This window comes from Somniosus microcephalus, chromosome 6 (assembly GCF_052327205.1).
Source record: "Somniosus microcephalus isolate GS21.2 chromosome 6, FLI_Smic_1.0, whole genome shotgun sequence".
In the NCBI taxonomy this organism is placed as follows: Eukaryota; Metazoa; Chordata; class Chondrichthyes; order Squaliformes; family Somniosidae; genus Somniosus; species Somniosus microcephalus.
Window position 1 is genome coordinate 5,869,802 of NC_140992.1, and position 20,200 is coordinate 5,890,001.

At 47.5% G+C, this 20,200-nt stretch overlaps 1 protein-coding gene across 1 annotated transcript in view; it reads left to right on the forward strand.

Moving 5' to 3' along the window:
- The first annotated feature begins 16,194 nt into the window (after window positions 1–16,194).
- The window catches only part of LOC147115398 (scavenger receptor cysteine-rich domain-containing protein DMBT1-like), a 117,410-nt gene continuing 113,404 nt past the window's right edge, over window positions 16,195–20,200 (forward strand). The window contains exon 1 of the mRNA XM_085989574.1: window positions 16,195–16,312. Within this exon, the coding sequence (XP_085845700.1) occupies window positions 16,195–16,312 (118 nt within the window). The remainder of the gene's footprint in view (window positions 16,313–20,200) is intronic.

The following is a 20,200-nucleotide window of genomic DNA, read 5'->3' on the forward strand; positions in this document are numbered from 1 at the left end:
GGAGAGGAGATGGGAGGGAGGGGGAGGAGAGGGGAGAGGTGGAGGAAGGAGAGGAGAGGGGGAGGGAGGGAGAGGAGAGGGGGAGGGGGAGAGGGGAGGGAGGGACAGAGAATAAAGCAGGGGGAGGGAGGAAGAGTAAAGCAGGTGGAGGTAGAGAGAGTGGGGAGGGAGAGGGGGGAGGGAGAGTGAGGGGGAGGGAGAGAGGGGGGAGGGAGGAGAGAGAGGGGAGGGAGAGGAGAGGGGGAGGGAGAGGAGAAGGGGGAGGGAGAGGAGAGGGGGAGTGAGGGAGAGGAGAGGGGGAGGCAGGGAGAGGAGAGGGGAGGTGGAGGGAGGAGAGGGGGACAGAGGTATGGAGAGGAGAGGGGGAGGGAGGCTGAGGAGAGGGGCAGGGAGGCTGAGGGAGGGGCAGGGAGGGAGAGGAGAAGGGACGGATGGAGTGAGAGCAAAGCAGGGAGAGACAGGGGGAGGGAGAAAGAGAGGGTGAGGGAGGGAAAGAGTGAGCGGGTGGTAGAGGGAGGGAGAGCTCGCCTTCTTCCTTCCTTCCTTCCTTCGCAGGGGCCCATCGGGCCAGGCCTGAGGCACTCCCTCCCCCTCTCTCTCCAGGCTAATCCCGAACTGAATCCAGCAGTCTCTCTCTGTGTCTTCCCCCCCATCTCTCTTGTCTCCCCCCAGTCTCTCTCTCTCTCTTCCCCCGTCTCTCTCTTCCCACCCGTCTCTCTCTTCCCCCCATCGCTCTCTTCCCCCCCGTCTCTCTCTTCAGTCCCATCTCTCTCTCTTCTCCCCCGGTTCTCTCTTCTGCCCCCAGTCTCTCTCTCTATCACTCCCCGTCTCTCTCTCTCTCTTCCCCCCAGTCTCTCTCTCTCTCTTCCCCCCAGCTTCTCTCTCTCTCTCTCTTCCCCCCCAGTCTCTCTCTCTTTCTCTCTCTTCCCCAGTCTCTCTCTCTTTCTCTCTCTTCCCCCCAGTCTCTCTCTCTTTCTCTCTCTTCCCCCCAGTCTCTCTCTCTTTCTCTTTCTTCCCCCCAGTCTCTCTCTCTTTCTCTCTCTTCCCCCCAGTTGCTCTCTCCCCCCATTCTCTCTCTTCGCCCCCCAGTCTCTGTCTCTCTCTTCCAACAACAACATGCCCTCAAAAAACCCTCGGCACCACCGGACACTCCAGCTAGTCACTATATATATTAATGATCTAGATAAGGGAACTAGATGTAATATCTCCAAATCTGCAGACGACACAAAGCCGGGTGGGTGGGTGTGCTGTTAGGAGGATGTCGAGAAATTCGAGGATGATTTGGACATGTTGGGTGATTGGTCAGAAACATGGCAGATGCAATATAACGTGGATAAATGTGCGGTTGTCCACTTCGGTGAAAAAAACAGGAAGGCAGATTATTATCTAAATGGCAATAGATTGGGAGAAGGGGAAGTGAAACGAGACCTAGGTGTCCATGTGCACCAGTCGCTGAAGGTAAGCATGCAGGTGCAGCAGGCGGTTAAGAAGGCAAATGGTATGTTGGCCTTCGTAGCGAGAGGGTTTGAGTACAGGAACAAGGATGTGTTGCTGCAGTTGTACAGGGCCTTGATGAGACCACATCTTGAGTATTGTATGCAATTTTGGTCGCCTTATCTGAGGAAGGATGTTCTTGCCATGGAAGGAGTTCAGCGAAGATTCACCAGGCTGATACCTGGGATGGCAGGAATGACGTATGAGGAGAGATTGGGTCGATTGGACTTGTACTCGCTGGAGTTTAGAAGAATGAGAAGTGATCTCATTGAAACTTATAAAATTCTGACAGGACTGGACAGACTAGATGCAGGAAGGATGTTCCTGATGGTCGGGGTGTCCAGAACCAGGGGACACAGTCTAACCTTAAACGGTAGGCCATTTAGGACAGAAATGAGGAGGAATTTCTTCACCCAGAGAGTGGTGAACCTGTGGAACTCTCTACCAGAGAAGGCGGTGGAGGCCAGTTCATTAAATATATTCAAGAAGGAGTTGGACATATTTCTTAAGGCTAAAGGGATCAGTGGGTATGGGGAGAAAGCAGGGATTGGGTACTGAATTTGGATGATCAGCCATGATCGCATTGAATGGCGGAGCAGGCTCGAGTGGCCGAATGGTCTTCTCCTGCTCCTATCTTCTTCTATGGCTCCAGTCACCTGAGGTTGCAATAAAATTTTATGGCTTTGTGGCCAGCTCAGTGTCATCTATTTTGCTCTTATCTTGATTCCACTGGCTTGAGCTGTACAATTTCAATTAGTGAGTTAATAAAAAACCTGTCTCCAAAGCATGCTGTATCCCTGTCTCAGATGCAGGCGGGTGTTTCATATTTTCTCTTTTCATTTCAGAGTAAAAGTGCTCACAACGCCAAAGAACTTGCAGTGACAGGTGTTGGTGTTGTCACGCTAAGGGATATAACCGAAAATGTGGAACGGGTCCAGCAGCTGTTTGGATTTACTAGCGATCGCCCATGGCTGGTTTACAATCAGAGATTGTTACACTTGAACGTGAGTTGCTCTGGCCAGCTATATGTTTAAAAATGTTAGGTGAGTGTTGAATATCTGTGAAGTGGCAGATCATGCTTTATATTTGTAAATGTTTACTGTTTCCTTCCCACAGTTGGACAGCATACCTCACACACGGGATGAGCAGTGCGTTGAGTCTGCAGACGCAGAGGGCATTGGGGAAAGGGTTGCTGATGCAGTGGGAGCAGTGAGTGAGGTGGTGGAGGAGCAGGAGCAACTTGTGCTATGTCAGCTAGTGGAAGAGGAGTGTATGGACCCCTGCACAGTACCTCACCATCTCCTGGCCCCTCTGGGTTTGTGCACAGACAGACACTTGCTTGATACTGCAGAGCAGGTGGGAGGAGCAGCAAGACATTTACCAGAAAAGCACTTACAAGCTTAGGTGCAACAGACTGAAGGTTTGAGCCAATTGATGTGTTCTCTTACTGAGAAGAACGTTGATTCCATTGCATCCATCAGGCAGGGAATCGATAATCTTGGCAATTCACTTAATCATATATCATTGCAGTTGGTGTCGCTTAATCTAATAAATTAGACTCTCGTTCGACTCTTGCAGTTGCTTGAACCACATTCTGCTGCCATTACTTTGACTCTCTTAGAAGCGCCCTTACCTGCTCCCAGCGCAGAAATGTTGCAGGCACAAAAGCCAGCTGCTCCACCAGTTGTGATGCAAGCAAACGTTGCCTTGCAGCAGCAGCAACCCTGTCATGAGGCAATTGCTGAAGGGCAAGAGATGGCACATAGGGGCCTTTCAAGTGGCAGCAGAGGGCTCCGGTTATGGGGAGGGGGAAAGTGCAGGAGACAGTAGGGTGCCACCTTTTGTGCAATGCACCTCCTTTGATCCTCAGGCATAGATGCGAGGGGGCAAATCGTTCAATTGTTTAGTTTTTCATTTTATTTACATGTTAAATGTAGTCTTTGATTCTTTCATTGAAATGTATATTTGTGACTGAAAGTATATATAACCTTTTCGTTTAAAAATTACAGCCTCTGGTAACTTTGAAAAAAATTTCAAACTTTATTTATGCAAAAATATTTTTACAACTGTTTGGAATTTAGAAAATAGCTAATTTCCATCTTGAATGTCTTTATTGCACTAAGAAACCAAAAAAAGTCACTTTACACTGTTTACCAATTTTTTTCTAAATTATTTGTGTTTGCGAATGCTTGAAAAGTAGAACATAGCTAGTTAACATTTAAAACTTATAAACAATCGACATCAAAACTGAACCTCAAAAGTCTTTGATGCTGCAATAAAAGTTCACTGTTTCACTTTAAATTGTGTCTGTTCCTTTCTTTGCCTTGCTGGGGGAGGGGGAGGTACAAGGTGACACTACCTCGTGAAGGTGTTGGCTACTCGCTGCTCCCAAGCAGCCTTACTTTCGGCAGCACTTGGCTCCTCCCCATCAGGCCTGACCACAGGCACATCGTCATCATCCATGTCCTCAATTTCAGCAGCGAGCTCTTCTGCAGAGTTAAGGGTCAGTCCTTCCCGCAGGGCAAAGTTATGCAAAGCACAACAGGCCATCACAATCCTTGCCACTTTCTGGCGAGAATACTGCAAGGTTCCCCCTTACCTGTCCAGGCACCGGAAGCGTGATTTCAGAACTCCGATTGTCCTTTTGCTGTGTGGACATGTGTGCCTGGTTGTATCTCTCCTGAGCCTCATTATTGGTCTTGCGGTAGGGAGTCATCAGCCATGGTCTTAGCGGGTAGCTCTTGTCGCCCAATATCCATGCGGATCCGGGAGGCAATTTGCTGAGGGCGTCATATAAGTTCGAGTTATGGAGGATGAAGGAGTCATGATTAATTCCCCGGTGCGCTGCATTCACGTTTAGGATCCTGAGGTGCACATCACAGACTATCACTACATTCAATGAATGATACCCCTTCCTGTTGATGTACGTCACAGGGGCATCCACTGGTGCCTTCAATGCAATATGGGTTCCATCGACGGCCCCAATCACTTTGGGGAATCCATCAATGTGATAAAATGCAAGGGCCATCTCCTTTTGATGGCGAGTGGACAAGTCAAACTTAATGAACTCTGAAAGCCTACGGAAAATGGCATCTGTGACCTGGTGAATGCAGACCCTCGCAGCATTCTTGGAGATGTTGCATATGTCACCGGTGCTTGCATGAAATGACCCACTTGCAAAGAAGTTCAATGCTGTGGTTACCTTCATGTTCACTGACAAGGCAGTGCAGGTCTTCGAGCGTGCTTGAAGGTCCTCCTTCAACATGTCACATAGTCGGCCAATTGCCTCTTTACTGAAGCGCAGCCTCCTCACACACAACTCCTCCGACAGCATCTCAAATAATCGCCTCTCCCTGTACACTCTCTGGGGTGGGCAGTAGTTCCTCCTGATCAGAAGACGGTTATGGTTCCTCAGTCTTCTATGTTGTTCCCTGGCGTTTCGAATTCTCTGAAGCAAAATCGCACAGAGAATCAGGACAGCATTTTCAAAGGGCATGTTTCTCCCTCACAGGCTTCCTCTTTAAACAGAAGTACTTGTATGGAAAAAATGGAAAGAGTTGTTAAAGTAATTTTAATAAAGTGAGTGGCTAGAAAATCACCTCGGGCTCTGGCAGGAAACGTGCGGTATCGTCTTGGGAACACGTCATACCCGCCTGATGAATATCACGGCCCAAGATGGTTTTCCAATAATTAACATTTTCAGAAAGTCATACATTCATACATACATACATACATACACATACTTAAATGATTATATACATACATACATACTTAAAGGAATATATATAATTGATGATCATTTACTTTTTTTAAACTTTTGTAAATGTTAAATAATTCATTTTTAAACAGTCATTTTCACATTTAATAAAAAAATCAACTTCAATTAGGCCTTGCACACAGCAAGAGTTGCTCCTTATTACTACAGTACTCAAAACCCGTTTTTAAAAATGTTTTAAAGCTGGAAACTTATCTCAGACTTTCTGAAAAGAACTTTGCTCCCTTTCACAATTAAAATGTTCCCTTTAGTAGCCCCACTGCTGAAAGATGTTTTCCTCCTGATCGTTCTGGAGCTTCTGCCAAGGTTTTACTCCTGCATTTTACATGTGCAAAAGTTAGGGACTTACCCGCACTGCACCAACTGAGAAAAACTCCTAAGTGCGATGCGCACGCGCTGTCTCATACGGTGCACGTGTTCTACCTATTAACCCCTGCTTTCAGGGGAGCAGAAGTGCCACTATCCTGTGCATGCGCAGTGCATGCAGAAACCGGCACTTCCATTGGGCTTACCCCATGCGTACTCACCCGTGGAGACCCGAATTTCTGGGCCAACATTTCAGGTCGATGAGCCTTCATCAGAACTGGAAAAAGCTGGAGATGGAACAGGTTTCTAAGCAAGTGTAGGGGGCAGGGAAATGGGGCAGGTGGGAAAGAACAAAGGGGAAGGTCTGTGATAGGCTGGAAGGCAGGAGAGATTAAGAGACAGAATGGATGATCGTGCAAGGCAAAAGGAGATGGTAACGGGACAAGTTAAGAAACAAAAGATGGCTCTAGATGAAGTGTAAATGGCAAGGACTGAATGATCGACAGCTGCCATGTGAGGGAGAAAACAAAAATGGGAAAAATGATAGGGGCAGCGGTTATGGTCAGAAACTGTTGAACTCGATCTTGAGTCCAGAAGGCTGTAGCGTGCCTAATCGAAAGATGAGGTGCTGTTCCTCGACAGGCGGTCGGAAGCTCGTGATCACCCATATGGAATGAATGGAGGTGTTCCGCAAAGCAGTCACCCAATCTGCGTTTGGTTTTGCCAATGTAGAGGAAACTGCATTGTGAGCAGCAAATACATTATACAAAATTGCAAGAAGTACAAATAAATCGCTGTTTCATCTGGAAGGTTTGCATTGGGGCCCTGGACAGTGGGAAGGGAGGAGGTAAAAGATCAGGTGTTGCAACTCCTGTGCTTGCATGGGAAGGTGCTGGGCGAAGTGGCAGGGGTGTTGGGGGTGATGGAGGAGTGGACCAAATCGTCGCGGCGGGAGCGGTCTCTACTGAATCCTGAAAGGGGAGGTGAGGGGAAGATGCATTTGGTGGTGGGATTACGCTGGAGGTGGCAGAAATAGTGGAGGATGATCCGGTGAATGTGGAGGCTGGTGTGTTGAAAGCTGAGGACAAGGGAAACATTATCCTAGTTCTGGGAGGGAGGGGAAGGGGTGCGAGCAGAAGTGCAGGAAATAGAATGGACACAGTCAAGGGCCGTATCAACCACAGTAGAGGGGAATCCTCGGTTGAGGAAAAAGGAATACATGTCGGAAGCATTAGTATGGAAGGTGGCATCGTCAGAGCAGATGTGGCTTAGACGGAGAAACTGGGAGAATGGAATAGAGTCCTTACAGGAAGCAGAGTGGGAGGAAATGTAGCCCAGGTAGCTGTGGGAGTCAGTGGGCATATAGTGAATGTTGTCAATTGCCTATCCCCAGAGATGGAGACAGAGAAGTCAAGGAAGGGAAACGAAGAGTCGGAGCTGGATCATGTGAAGGTGAGGGAAGGGTGGAAATTGGAAGCAAAGTGAATGAAATGTTCTAGTTCAGGGCGAGAGCAGTAAACAGCACCGAAACAGTCATCAATGTGCCAGAAAAAGAGGTGAGGGAGGGGACCTGAGTAGGACTGTTACAAAGAATGTTCCACATATCCCACGAAAAGGCAGGCATAAATAGGACCCATGTGGGTTCCCATAGCAACAGATTTAATTTGGAGGAAGTGTGTGGAATCAAAGGAGAAGTTGTTCGATGTGAGAACAAGTTGAGCCAGACAAAGGAGGGTGGTGGTGGATGGGGACAGGTTGGCCCTCTGTTCAAGGAAGAAGCGGAGCGCGCTCAGGACATCCTGGTGGGGGATGGAGGTGTAGAGGGATTGGACGTCCATAATGAAAAGGAGATGGTTGGGGCCAGGAAACTGGAAACTGTTAAAGTGGCAGAGGGCATCGGAAGAGTCGCGGATGGGTGGGAAGAGACTGGACCAGGGGAGAAAAAATAGAGTCAATATAGCAAGAGATATGTTCCGTGGGGCAAGAACAGGCTGAAACGAAGGGTCTACCAGGACAGTCCTGTCTGCGGATCTTGGGAAGGCGGTAGAAGCAGGCTGTGCGGGTTTAGGGAAATACGTGATTGGCATCCGTTGAGAGAAGCTCTCCAGAGGAGATGAGGTCAGTGACAGTCTTGGAAATGGTGGCTTGCTGTTCGGTAGTGGGGTCATGGTCCAGAGGGAGGTATGTGGAAGTGTCAGCGAGTTGTTGTTCAGCCTCCGCTAGGTAGAGGTCGGTTCGCCAAACATCAACAGCACCACCCTTGTCAGCAGCTTTAAGGACAATATTGGGGTTGGTTCTAAGGGAATGGAGTGCTGCAACTACAGAGGGAGGTCGGTTGGAGTGGGTAAGGGGAGCAGAGAAATTGAGACGGCCGATGTCACGCCGGCAGTTTGCAATGAAAAGATCTAGAGAGGTTAAGAGGAACAGACTTCTACCATATTAACATCGCTAGTGCAATGCTCTCTGCTGCTTCAAGTATCTGTTACGGGCTTCAAGAATGACTTTCATGCAATGCTCTCTGCTGCTTCAAGTATCTGTTACGGGCTTCAAGAATGTCTTTCATGCTGTTATCTAAGTGTTATAAATGCAGAAACATGCAGAATTGAATATATTTGTCTTGCTTTTGTTGAGATAATCCTCAACTAAATTAACCTTTAACTCATGGCAAGTAGCTGACACTATTAAAATGAGGCTCAAAAGGTTTAAAATTCCTCTCAAGTTCGAGATCGTTTGTCCTTGAGCTTCAGTACTTCGAAAATAATTCAAACTTGCAACTTTGGGGTCCGGGTGTTTGCTAAATGCGTTTTGTGGGTCATCTATATTTTCATTTTTGCCTCCCAGCAAAAACATTCTTAAAATCTGGGAAGACAGCTCCTTTGCTTTTCATGGACATAGTCTCATATAGCTTTTTAAATTACTTGGATTTGTCAGGAGGTAGCCACTTCCGCTGTGGAAGCTGTTTGCACCAGCCTTAAATATTTCATATGCAATTGCTGGGCAGTTGGTGGGCAATTAGCCCAACTCCTCATCAGTAATTAGGATTTCAATCTCAGTGCGGATCATCTATCAAGTCAGAACTTGACAGATAACAAGTTTGGGATTTAGCGAAAATCCCGAACTTGCTGTCCATTTCAAAGGCGGTATGATGGCCTACTGTGTGAGTACGCCGTCATAATGACCGCAAAATCCGAGCCAATATATTATAGAAATTTATTCAGTTATAATCCTCCACGTGGGAACAGTAGGATGCTCCCACTACATCGTTGTAATGGGAAATGGAATGACCATGACAAGCCTGCAGTTCGTTGTTGTTCCACATGATGGCACTGCAACCTCCAAAAGCAGGACTGGAAGAATGCCTTTCGACAAGCTAATTAGAGATGAGAAAGGCCATTCGGCCAATCTTAATGTATCTATCCACTGACCTGCTAATATCACCCATCGTAATATCCAACTGTTTCTGAAATGATTCCCTTTGTTTCTTAAATATCTTGTCTCCCCCCATTCTACTTGGAAGTTTATTTCACATGTTGATCACTTTTGCTGGAAGAACAATTGTCTTCTATCAGTCTTAAAATTACCATTTGCGAGTGTTAACCTGTATCCCTTTGTTCTATGCTCACAATTCAATGCTAAGCAACATTCTGGGTTAACTGTTTTATCCGCTTAACATCTTATAACCTCTGTTAAGTCATACTTCTGACGTATTGATTTCAAACTGAAAATCCCAAATCCCTCCAAAATTTCTTCACAACTCCGACCGCACCAATGAGGATCAACCTCTGGATCTTCTCTGCACTGCTTCCAACGTTTGAATGTCTCCCTTGTTTCTTTTGGATCACAACTGGATGCACTATAGTTTGATGACTACTTCCTGTGACTTATATCTTTCTGTCTTGGCTGTATAATTCAACGGCTAATTGGCTTTGCTGATTGCTATTCGGCATTAGTTGGACATTTTAACACTGAGTCTAATAAGACTCGTAGGTCTCTTTCACCCTCATCCTTCGCTATCTTAGCGCCATTCATGGAGTATGCATGCTGCCTATTTTTCTTTCTGTAGCACGCTTGGATTAGTTCTATTAAATTTCATCGCACACTATTCTGTCCACCTGCATATTTTGTCCAACTTAATCTGTAATTTGTGAGTTGGCTCCACCAATTCCACTTCCCCTCTTAGTTTGGTAGCTTCTGTAAATGTGATCACTTTGCATTGAGTTTCCGAATCCAAGTCATTTATGTAAATTAGCAGCAGTAGTGGTCCCAGCTCTGAGTCCTGAGTCGGCCTACTGAGAAGTTCCCCCCGACACTCACATAAGTCCTCCAATTCATAAGCATTATTTCCTATCGCTTAGTCTGTTTCTTATTCATTCCCTGGCTTTACCGTGAATCTCGCAGCTTTGCATTGTCACTTCCTTAAGCCAATTGAATAGTCTGGTCAGACAGTGTCTACCATTCAGAATTCCTGCTGTTAACTGTCATTTCAACTGACTCCACTGGTGCTTGCTGTAAGTCGATGGCCGTTGCCCAACTGCTTGGAATGTTTATTTGTTCTCATCTAACTTTGTGATGCTGTTACTGGGGTCGGATTCGCCGCTCTCAGATGGGGTGAGCAGAGGCCGCTTGATGACTCTTCCTCCGATCTTCGAACGGTAGACCCTGGGACCAAATAGGTTTTTAATGGGGTCAAATTGCAGTCAAAAGGGCAGAGGCCATATTTCACTCATTTTATCTAATTTGCATGACATAGGGTAATGAGATTAGAAATTAGATAACTGTATGTAAAGTAAAAAGAGGAGAAATGCTAAATAAACTCAAAGAGGACAAAACCCCTGGTCTGGACGAATTACATCCACGCATTGTAAAAGAATTTAGGGAGAGATAGCTGAGGCATTACTATACATATTAAATAACTCGTAGGAACAAGGTATAGTGCCAGAGGACTGGTGGATAGCTAACATAATACCTATATTTAAGAAGGGAGATAGAACATGTCCAGGAAACTAGAGACTAGTCAGCTTAACATCGGTGGTAGGAAAAATAATTGAATCCCTACTAAAGTAGAAAATAGAAGAACACCTTGAAACCAAAAATATGGTAATGAATTGTCAGTATGTATTTCAAAAGGGAAAGTCTTCCTTGACCAACCTCATTGAATTTTTTGAAGAGGTAACACAGAGAGTAGAAAAGGGTAATGCAGTAGATGTAATTGATGTAGTTTCTCAAAAAGACTTCGATAAGGTACCACATAATAGACTAATGAACAACTTCAGAGCACGCAGAATCAGTGGACAAGTAGCAGAATGGAGAGCTAGCTGGCTTCAAGACAGGAAGCAGAGAGTAGTGGTATAGGGTAGCTATTCGGACTGGCAGAAGGTGGGAAGTGGTGTTGAGACCACTGTTCACAATGTATATTAACGATTTAGACTTTGATAATCAAAAATACAATTTCTAAACTTGCAAATGACATCAAATTGGGGGGATAGTCAATACTAAGGAGGACTTCAATAAATTACACGAAGACATGAATAAACTTGAAGAATGGGGATACAATTGGAAAATGAAATTCAACACAGATACATAGAGTCATAGAGTCATAGAGTAATACAGCACGGATAGAGGCCCTTCGGCCCATCGTGTCCGTGCCGGCCATCAAGCCCTGTCTAATCTAATCCCATATTCCAGCATTTGGCCCGTAGCCTTGTATGCTATGGCATTTCAAGTGCACATCCAAATGCTTCTTAAATGTTGTGAGGGTTTCTGCCTCCACAACCCTTTCAGGCAGTGAGTTCCAGACTCCAACCACCCTCTGGGTGAAAAAGTTCTTTCTCAAATTCCCTCTAAACCTCCCGCCCTTTACCTTGAATCTATGCCCCCTAGTTATTGACCCCTCTACTAAGGGAAAAAGCTCCTCAGCATCCATCCTATCTATGCCCCTCATAATTTTGTACACCTCAATCATGTCCCCCCTCAGCCTCCTCAGCTCCAAGGAAAACAAACCCAACCTGCCCAGTCTCTCTTCATAGCTGAAGCGCTCCAGCCCTGGTAACATCCTGGTGAACCTCCTCTGCACCCTCTCTAACGCGATCACATCCTTCCTGTAGTGTGGCGACCAGAACTGCACACAATATTCCAGCTGTGGCCTAACCAGTGTTTTATACAGCTCCATCATAACCTCCTTGCTCTTATATTCAATGCCTCGGCTAATGAAGGCAAGTATCCCATATGCCTTTTTTACCACCTTATCCACCTATTCCGCCGCCTTCAGGGATCTGTGTACTTGCACACCCAGATCCCTCTGACCCTCCATCTTGCCTAGGGTCTTTCCATTCATTGTGTATTCCTTTGCCTTGTTAGTCCCCCCAAAGTGCATCACCTCGCACTTTTCCGGGTTAAATTCCATTTGCCACTGTTCCGCCCATCTGACCAACCCATCTATATCGTCCTGCAGACTGAGGCTACCCTCCTCGCTATTTACCACCCTACCAATTTTTGTATCATCCGCGAACTTACTGATCATACCCTTTACATTCATATCCAAGTCATTAATGTAGACCGCATTGCGGCGCTCGAGCTGCGGGTGGATGGGTTGTGGAGCATGCGCGATGCTGAGAGGCTCGTGGATACCACGTTTAGCGAGTTGTGCACGCCTCAGGGTAGGGCAGCACAGGGAGTGACCATCAGGCGGAGCAACAAAGGCAGGCAGGTAGTGCAGGGAACCCCTGCGGACATCCCCCTTTCAAACAGGTATACCGCTTTGGATACTGTTGAGGGGGATGACTCACCAGGGGAAGGCAGCAGCAGCCAACTTCCTGGCACTGGGGGTGCTCCTGCTGCCCAGGAGGGGGGGAAAAAGAGTGGGAGAGCAATAGTGGTAGGGGATTCTATAGTAAGGGGAACAGATAGGCGTTTCTGTGGCCGCAAACGTGACTCCAGGATGGTTTGTTGCCTCCCTGGTGCCAGGGTCAAGGATGTCACTGAGCGGCTGCAGGGCATTCTGGAGGGGGAGGGTGAACAGCCAGTGGTCGTGGTCCACATTGGTACCAACGACATAGGTAAAAAGAGGGATGAGGTCCTGCATCAAGAATTTAGGGAGCTAGGTAACAGATTAAAGGGCAGGACCTCAAAGGGTGTAATCTCTGGATTACTCCCAGTGCCACGTGCTAGTAAGTATAGGAATGGGAGGATAGAGCAGATGAATGCGTGGCTAAAGAGTTGGTGTAGGGGGGAGGGTTTTACTTTCCTGGATCACTGGGCCTGCTTCTGGGAAAGGTGGGACTTGTACAAGTCGGACGGGTTGCACCTGAACCAGAGCGGGACAAATATCCTTGCGGGGAGGTTTGCTAGCACTGTCGGGGGGGTTTTAAACTAACTTGGCAGGGGGATGGGATACAGAGGGAAGCTGAAATAGGGGGGGATGTGCTGCCAATTATGGAGGAAAAAACAAGTCAGCTTGGTAGACAGGGCAAATATATAAGGGCAAGGCTGGATGGCATCTATTTTAATGCAAGGAGTCTTGCAAATAAGGTGGATGAACTGAAGGTGTTGATAAACACATGGGAGTATGATATTGTTGCTATCACGGAGACATGGTTGAGGGAGGGGCAAGACTGGCAGCTCAATATTCCGGGGTACAGAATCTTCAGGCGAGACAGAGGGGGAGGTATAAGAGGAGGGGGTGTCGCAATATTAATTAAGGAGTCAATTACAGCAGTAAGGAGGGATGATATATTAGCAGGGTCCTCTAATGAGGCCATATGGGTGGAGCTTAAAAACAAAAAGGGGGCAAGCACTTTGCTGGGAGTGTACTATAGGCCTCCAAACAGTCAGGGGGAAATAGAGGAACAGATATGTAGGCAAATCTCAGAGAAATGTGCAAATAATAGGGTAATAATAATGGGGGATTTCAACTTCCCCAATATTAACTGGGATAGTCAAAGTGTGAAAGGCTCAGAGGGTGTAGAATTCTTAAAGTGCATCCAGGAGAGCTTTTTGAGCCAGCATGTAGAAAGTCCTACAAGAGAGGGGGCGGTACTGGACCTAATTCTAGGGAATGTGGCCGGCCAAGTGGAAAAAGTGCTAGTAGGTGAGCACTTTGGTGATAGTGACCATAATATGGTAAGATTTAAGGTGGTCATGGAAAAGGACAGGGATGGGCCGGAAATAAAGGTTCTAAATTGGGGGAAGGCCGATTTTAATAGGATAAGGCAGGATCTGGCCAAAATGGACTGGGATCAGCTACTTGTAGGAAAATCCGCATCGGAGCAATGGGAGGCTTTCAGAAGGGAGATTGAGATCATACAAGGGCAACATGTTCCCATAAATGTCAAGAGTGGTTCCAAAAACCACAGGGAACCGTGGATGTCAGGGGATATACGGGAATGGATTAGGAAAAAAAGGAGGGCTTTTGGTAGATACAAAAGGCTAAAGACGGAGGAAGCCCTAGAGGAGTACAAAAGGTGCAGGGGGATACTTAAAAAAGAAATTAGGAGATCAAGGAGGGGCCATGAAATAACACTGGCGAGCAAAATAAAGGAAAATCCGAAGATGTTTTATAAGTATATTAAGGGTAAAAGGATAACTAGGGAAACAATAGGGCCCATTAGGGACAAAAGTGGCAATCTGTGTGTGGAGCCGGAAGATGTAGGAGGGGTTCTAAATGAATTTTTTGCATCTGTTTTCACTATGGAGAAGGACGATGTAGACATAGAAATAGGGCGGGGGGACTGTGATATGCTCGAACATATTAACATCGAGAGGGAGGAGGTATTGGCGGTTTTAGCTGGCCTAAAAATGGATAAATCCCCAGGCCCGGATGAAATGTACCCCAGGCTGCTGTGTGAGGCAAAGGAGGAGATTGCGGGGGCTCTAACACATATATTCAGGACCTCTCTGGCCACAGGGGATGTGCCAGAGGACTGGAGAGCCGCTAATGTAGTACCATTATTCAAGAAGGGTAGTAGGGAAAAACCGGGGAACTACAGGCCAGTGAGCCTAACATCAGTGGTAGGAAAATTACTGGAAAAAATCCTGAGGGACAAAATTTGTCTCCACTTGGAGAGGCAAGGATTAATCAGGGATAGTCAACATGGCTTTGTCAAGGGAAGATCATGTCTGACTAATTTGATTGAATTTTTTGAGGGGGTGACTAGGTGTGTGGATGAGGGTAACGCAGTGGATGTGGTATACATGGATTTCAGTAAGGCCTTCGATAAAGTCCCGCACAGGAGACTGGTCAAGAAGGTAAGAGCCCATGGAATCCAGGGTGCCTTGGCACATTGGATACAAAACTGGCTTAGTGGCAGAAGGCAGAGGGTGATGGTCGAAGGTTGTTTTTGTGACTGGAAACCTGTGGCCAGTGGGGTACCACAGGGATCGGTGCTGGGTCCCTTGCTGTTTGTGGTCTACATTAATGACTTGGATATGAATGTAAAGGGTATGATCAGTAAATTCGCGGATGATACTAAAATTGGTAGGGTGGTAAATAGCGAGGAGGGTAGCCTCAGTCTGCAGAACGATATAGATGGGTTGGTCAGATGGGCGGAACAGTGGCAAATGGAATTTAACCCGGAAAAGTGCGAGGTGATGCACTTTGGGGGGTCTAACAAGGCAAGGGAATACACAATGAAGGGAAAGACCCTAGGCAAGACGGAGGGTCAGAGGGATCTGGGTGTGCAGGTACACAGATCCCTGAAGGCGGCGGAACAGGTGGATAAGGTGGTAAAAAAGGCATATGGGATACTTGCCTTCATTAGTCGAGGCATTGAATATAAGAGCAAGGAGGTTATGATGGAGCTGTATAAAACACTGTTTAGGCCACAGCTGGAATACTGTGTGCAGTTCTGGTCGCCACACTACAGGAAAGATGTGATCGCGTTAGAGAGGGTGCAGAGGAGGTTCACCAGGATGTTACCAGGGCTGGAGCGCTTCAGCTATGAAGAGAGACTGGGCAGATTGGGTTTGTTTTCCTTGGAGCAGAGGAGGCTGAGGGGGGACATGATTGAGGTGTACAAAATTGTGAGGGGCATAGATAGGATGGATGCTGAGGAGCTTTTCCCCTTAGTAGAGGGGTCAATAACTAGGGGGCATAGATTCAAGGTAAAGGGCGGGAGGTTTAGAGGGGATTTGAGAAAGAACTTTTTCACCCAGAGGGTGGTTGGAGTCTGGAACTCACTGCCTGAAAGGGTTGTGGAGGCAGAAACCCTCACAACATTTAAGAAGCATTTGGATGAGCATTTGAAATGCCATAGCATACAAGGCTACGGGCCAAATGCTGGAATATGGGATTAGATTAGACAGGGCTTGATGGCCGGCATGGACACGATGGGCCGAAGGGCCTCTATCCGTGCTGTATTACTCTATGACTCTATGACAAACAGCAAGGGACCCAGCACCGATCCTTGTGGTACCCCACTGGCCACAGGCTTCCAGTCACAAAAACAACCTTCGACCATCACCCTCTGCCTTCTGCCACTAAGCCAGTTTTGTATCCAATGTGCCAAGGCACCCTGGATTCCATGGGCTCTTACCTTCTTGACCAGTCTCCTGTGCGGGACTTTATCGAAGGCCTTACTGAAATCCATGTATACCACATCCACTGCAGGTATTCGGGGTCACCTATGCAGGTACTGGACGAATTCCTACTTAATAATGGAGTTCAACTGCAGGAGAACAACAAAAAGGTTTTTAATGCAAGAATAATCAAATTCCAACAGGTCAGTACAGGAGAGCCAGTAGGTAGGTCTTAACCCAGCGGGGACGCCACAAGGACTGAGTCGGCAGTCCCGTGGATTGCGTGATGATGTCATCACGTTTGGCAGCGGTTTCCCGTGCTTGGGTGGTCACGTGACTTGCGTTGTGACATCAGCGCGTTTGTTCGCGCTTGGATAGTCACGTGACTTGCGCCATGACGTCAGCACGTTTACCCGGCACCCTGCACTGCAGCTGGCCGTTGCGGCCGAAGTCGCGGGAGCGGGAGGCCGAACCGGGCCGGTGGCCATCGTGGGAGTGGGAGGCCGAGCCGGGCCGGCGGCCGTTGCGGGAGCGGGAGGCTGAGCTGAGCCGGCGGCCGCCGCGGGAGTGGGAGGCCGAGCTGAGCCGGCGGCCGCCGCGGGAGCAGGAAGCCGAGCTGGGCCAGCGCTTGTCGCGGGTGCGGGAGGCCGAGCTGGGCCTGCGATTGTCGCGGGAGGCTGAGCTGAGCCAGCTTGCATTTACCCACGTCATCGTGTTTGACCGCATCATCGCGTTAGGTCGGAATCTTAAAGGGGCAACGCCCCATGCATGCAAACTGTATATAATCATAGTTAAAGGGAATTATGTACAGGTAAGTAAGGGACACTCGGTGGTACCGCTACAGTATTACATTTTGGTAAGAAAATAGGGAGGTCGCATATTACTTGGAACATACGAATCTATTGCGGAGTCCAAATACACAACTCATTGAAGGTGGCGACACAGGTTAGCAAGGCCATAAAAAAAAAAACAAGCACTATGGTTTATTTCGAACCTTGGTTAGACCACACGTGGACTACTGCGTACAATTCTGGTCACCATATTATAAAAAGGATATGCGGCACTGGAGAGATTTACAACTATGGTACCAGAAATGCGAGGGTACACATATTAGGAAAGGAAGAACATTTTGGATCTCTTTTCCCTTGAAAAGAGATGGGTTGACGGGTGACCTAATTGGGGTCTTTAAAATGTTGAAAGTTTTTGATAGAGTGGATACATAGAGAACATAAGAACATAAAAACATAAGAAATAGGAGCAGGAGTAGGCCAATCGGCCCCTCGAGCCTGCTCCACCATTCAATAAATCATGGCTGATCTGATCCTAACCTCAAATCTACTATCACTCTCCATCCCACCCACGACTGTGTGGCTGTTCATGGTTCCAACACCATCATCAAGTTTGCGGATGATACCACGGTAGTAGGCCAGATCACCAACAACGATGAGTCAGCCTACAGGGAGGAGGTCCAACATCTCATGAAGTGGTGCGTCGATAACAACCTGGCCCTTAACATCAAGAAAATCAAAGAAATCATGGTGGACTTCAGGAAGTCTAAAGGCGGAAGTCACACCCCCATCCACATCAATGGGGCTGTGGTGGAAAGGGTGGACAGCTTTAAGTTCCTCGGAGTCCACATCACGGAAGACCTCTCCTGGTCCCTCAATACCTCCTCTCTGGTGAAGAAGGCCCAGCAGCGCCTATATTTCCTAAGGAGGCTGAAGGGATGTAACCTGTCACCCCTGATCCTCTCTAACCTTTACCACTGCAGAATAGAGAGCATCCTGACGAACTGTATCACAGTATGGTATGGCAGCTGTAGCTCCTGTGACCGGAAAGCCCTGCAGCGGGTAGTTAAAACTGCCCAACGCATTACCGGCACCCGGCTACTGACCATAGAGCACATATACCAGAAACGCTGTTTACGGAGGTCACGGTCCATCATCAAAGACCCTACCCACCCCAGCCACAGTCTGTTCGCCCTCCTGCCATCTGGGAGACGCTACAGATGCATTCGCACCCGTACGACTAGATTTAGGAACAGCTTCTTTCCCAGGGCTGTCATCCTACTGAACTCCACAAATAAACTCTAAAGCCTGCACATCTGCCAATGCACTTTATTATGGTTATGTTTATGTTAATGTATTACAAGCCAAATGTATGTTGAATGTTTAAATGTCTTAATCTAAATGTGCACTCTCGGGAGCCGCAAGCCTACATTTCGTTGTACTGCACTTGTGCACTAACAATGACACTAAAAGTTGATTTAATTTGATTTTGATTTGATTTGAACCCATGTGATCTCCCGGGAGAGGCGAAAAACCAGATAAAAAAAAACAATGGCCAATTTGGGAGAAAAAATCTGGGAAATTCCTCTCCGACCCATCTAGGCGATCGAAATTCGTCCAGGAGATAACTCTGTCCCTATATTTTCTACAGTACTTATCTTCTGTAAAGGCGATCTCCACCCCAGCCAGAAACAGGAAAAAAACCATCTCCTGAAATCTAACACAGAATTAGAACACAAGAAGTAGGAGCAGAACCAGGCTACATGGCCCCTGGGCCCACTCCACTACCCACAGGGCCACGACCATTCCGAACCTAGACTCATGTCCAATTTCCTGCCCACTCCCCATAACCCTTAATTCCCTTTACTTCTAGGAAACTATCTATTTCTGTTTTAAATTTATTTAATGATGTAGCTTCCACAGCTTTCTGGGGCAGCAAATTCCACAAACCTACCACCCTCTGAGTGAAGAAGTTTCTCCTCATCTCAGTTTTGAAAGAGCAGCCCCTTATTCTAAGGTTATGCCCACTAGTTCTAGTTTCACCCATCATTGGGAACATCCTCACCGCATCCACCCGATCAAGCCCCTTCACAATCTTATATGTTTCAATAAGATCGCCTCTCATTCTTCTGAACTCCAATGAGTAGAGTCCGAATGTACTCAACCTCTCCTCATGTGTCCACCCCCTCATCCCCGGGATTAACCAAGTGAACCTTCTTTGTACTGACTCGAGAGCAAGTATGTCTTTTCTTAAGTATGGACACCAAAACTGTATGCAGTATTCCAGGTGCGGTCTCACCAATGCCTTGTACAACTGCAGCAATACCTCCCTGTTTCTATATTCTATCCCCCTAGCAAAAAAAGCCAACATTCCATTGGCCTTCTTGATCACTTGCTGCACCTGCATACTAACTTTTTGAGTTTCGTGCACCAGGAACCCCAGATCCCTTTGTACTACAGTACTTTCCAGTTTCTTGCCATTAAGATAATGGGGCAGTAATTGCACCCCAAACGCGTGAGTACGGAAGGGGTACTCATGCGTCTGGCCGGAGGAAATGCCGGTTTTCAGCATGCTCAGCGCATGCGCTGATAACCGGCATTTCCTCTCCTCTCACCCAAGAGTTGAAGAGGCTAGCGCGTGCACTGTAGGGGGCAGCGCGTGCATCTTGGATTTCCTCTGTTTTGGGGGATTTGCGCATGTGTAAAGGCCTCCAGTCTTTACGCTTGTAAAAAGCACACATTGTGGCGACACGCCACCACTGGACATAATCCGCTCACGGCGGCACAGACAGTCTAAGCAGAAGCCCCCAGCTGGGGGCCCTTTCCTCCAGCAACTTGTTTCCCGCAGGGACAGGCTGCCGGGAGAACTTCCTGTCTGGGAAGTATTTAAGTGGATGCGCGGGCTTTTCTAGTTCCAGTTTGTCATGTGGTTGGAATAAAGCAGTTGTATTTTCAATAGCTCTGGACTCGACTCCCACGTTTGCCGCGGTATCTCAACACTGGTGACCCCGACGCTCAGGACGAATCCTAAGCTAGCATGGCGGATACCAACGCAGTCACGGTTAAATTACCAGACTTTTGGGAGAACCTCGCCGAAGCCTGGTTCGTTCAAGCTGAGTCCAGATTCTGGCTGAAAGGCATTACAGTCGACGCCATGAAGTACGACTACCTCGTCGCCTCGCTCACCTACGCTACAGTCCCCAAGGTTTGGGCAGCGCTGCAGAATCCACCAACAGAGGGCAAGTACGAACATCTGAACGCTGCGCTACTTAAAAAATTTCAAACATCCTCTTACCAGCGCCATTGCCAACTCCTGGACCTCCCC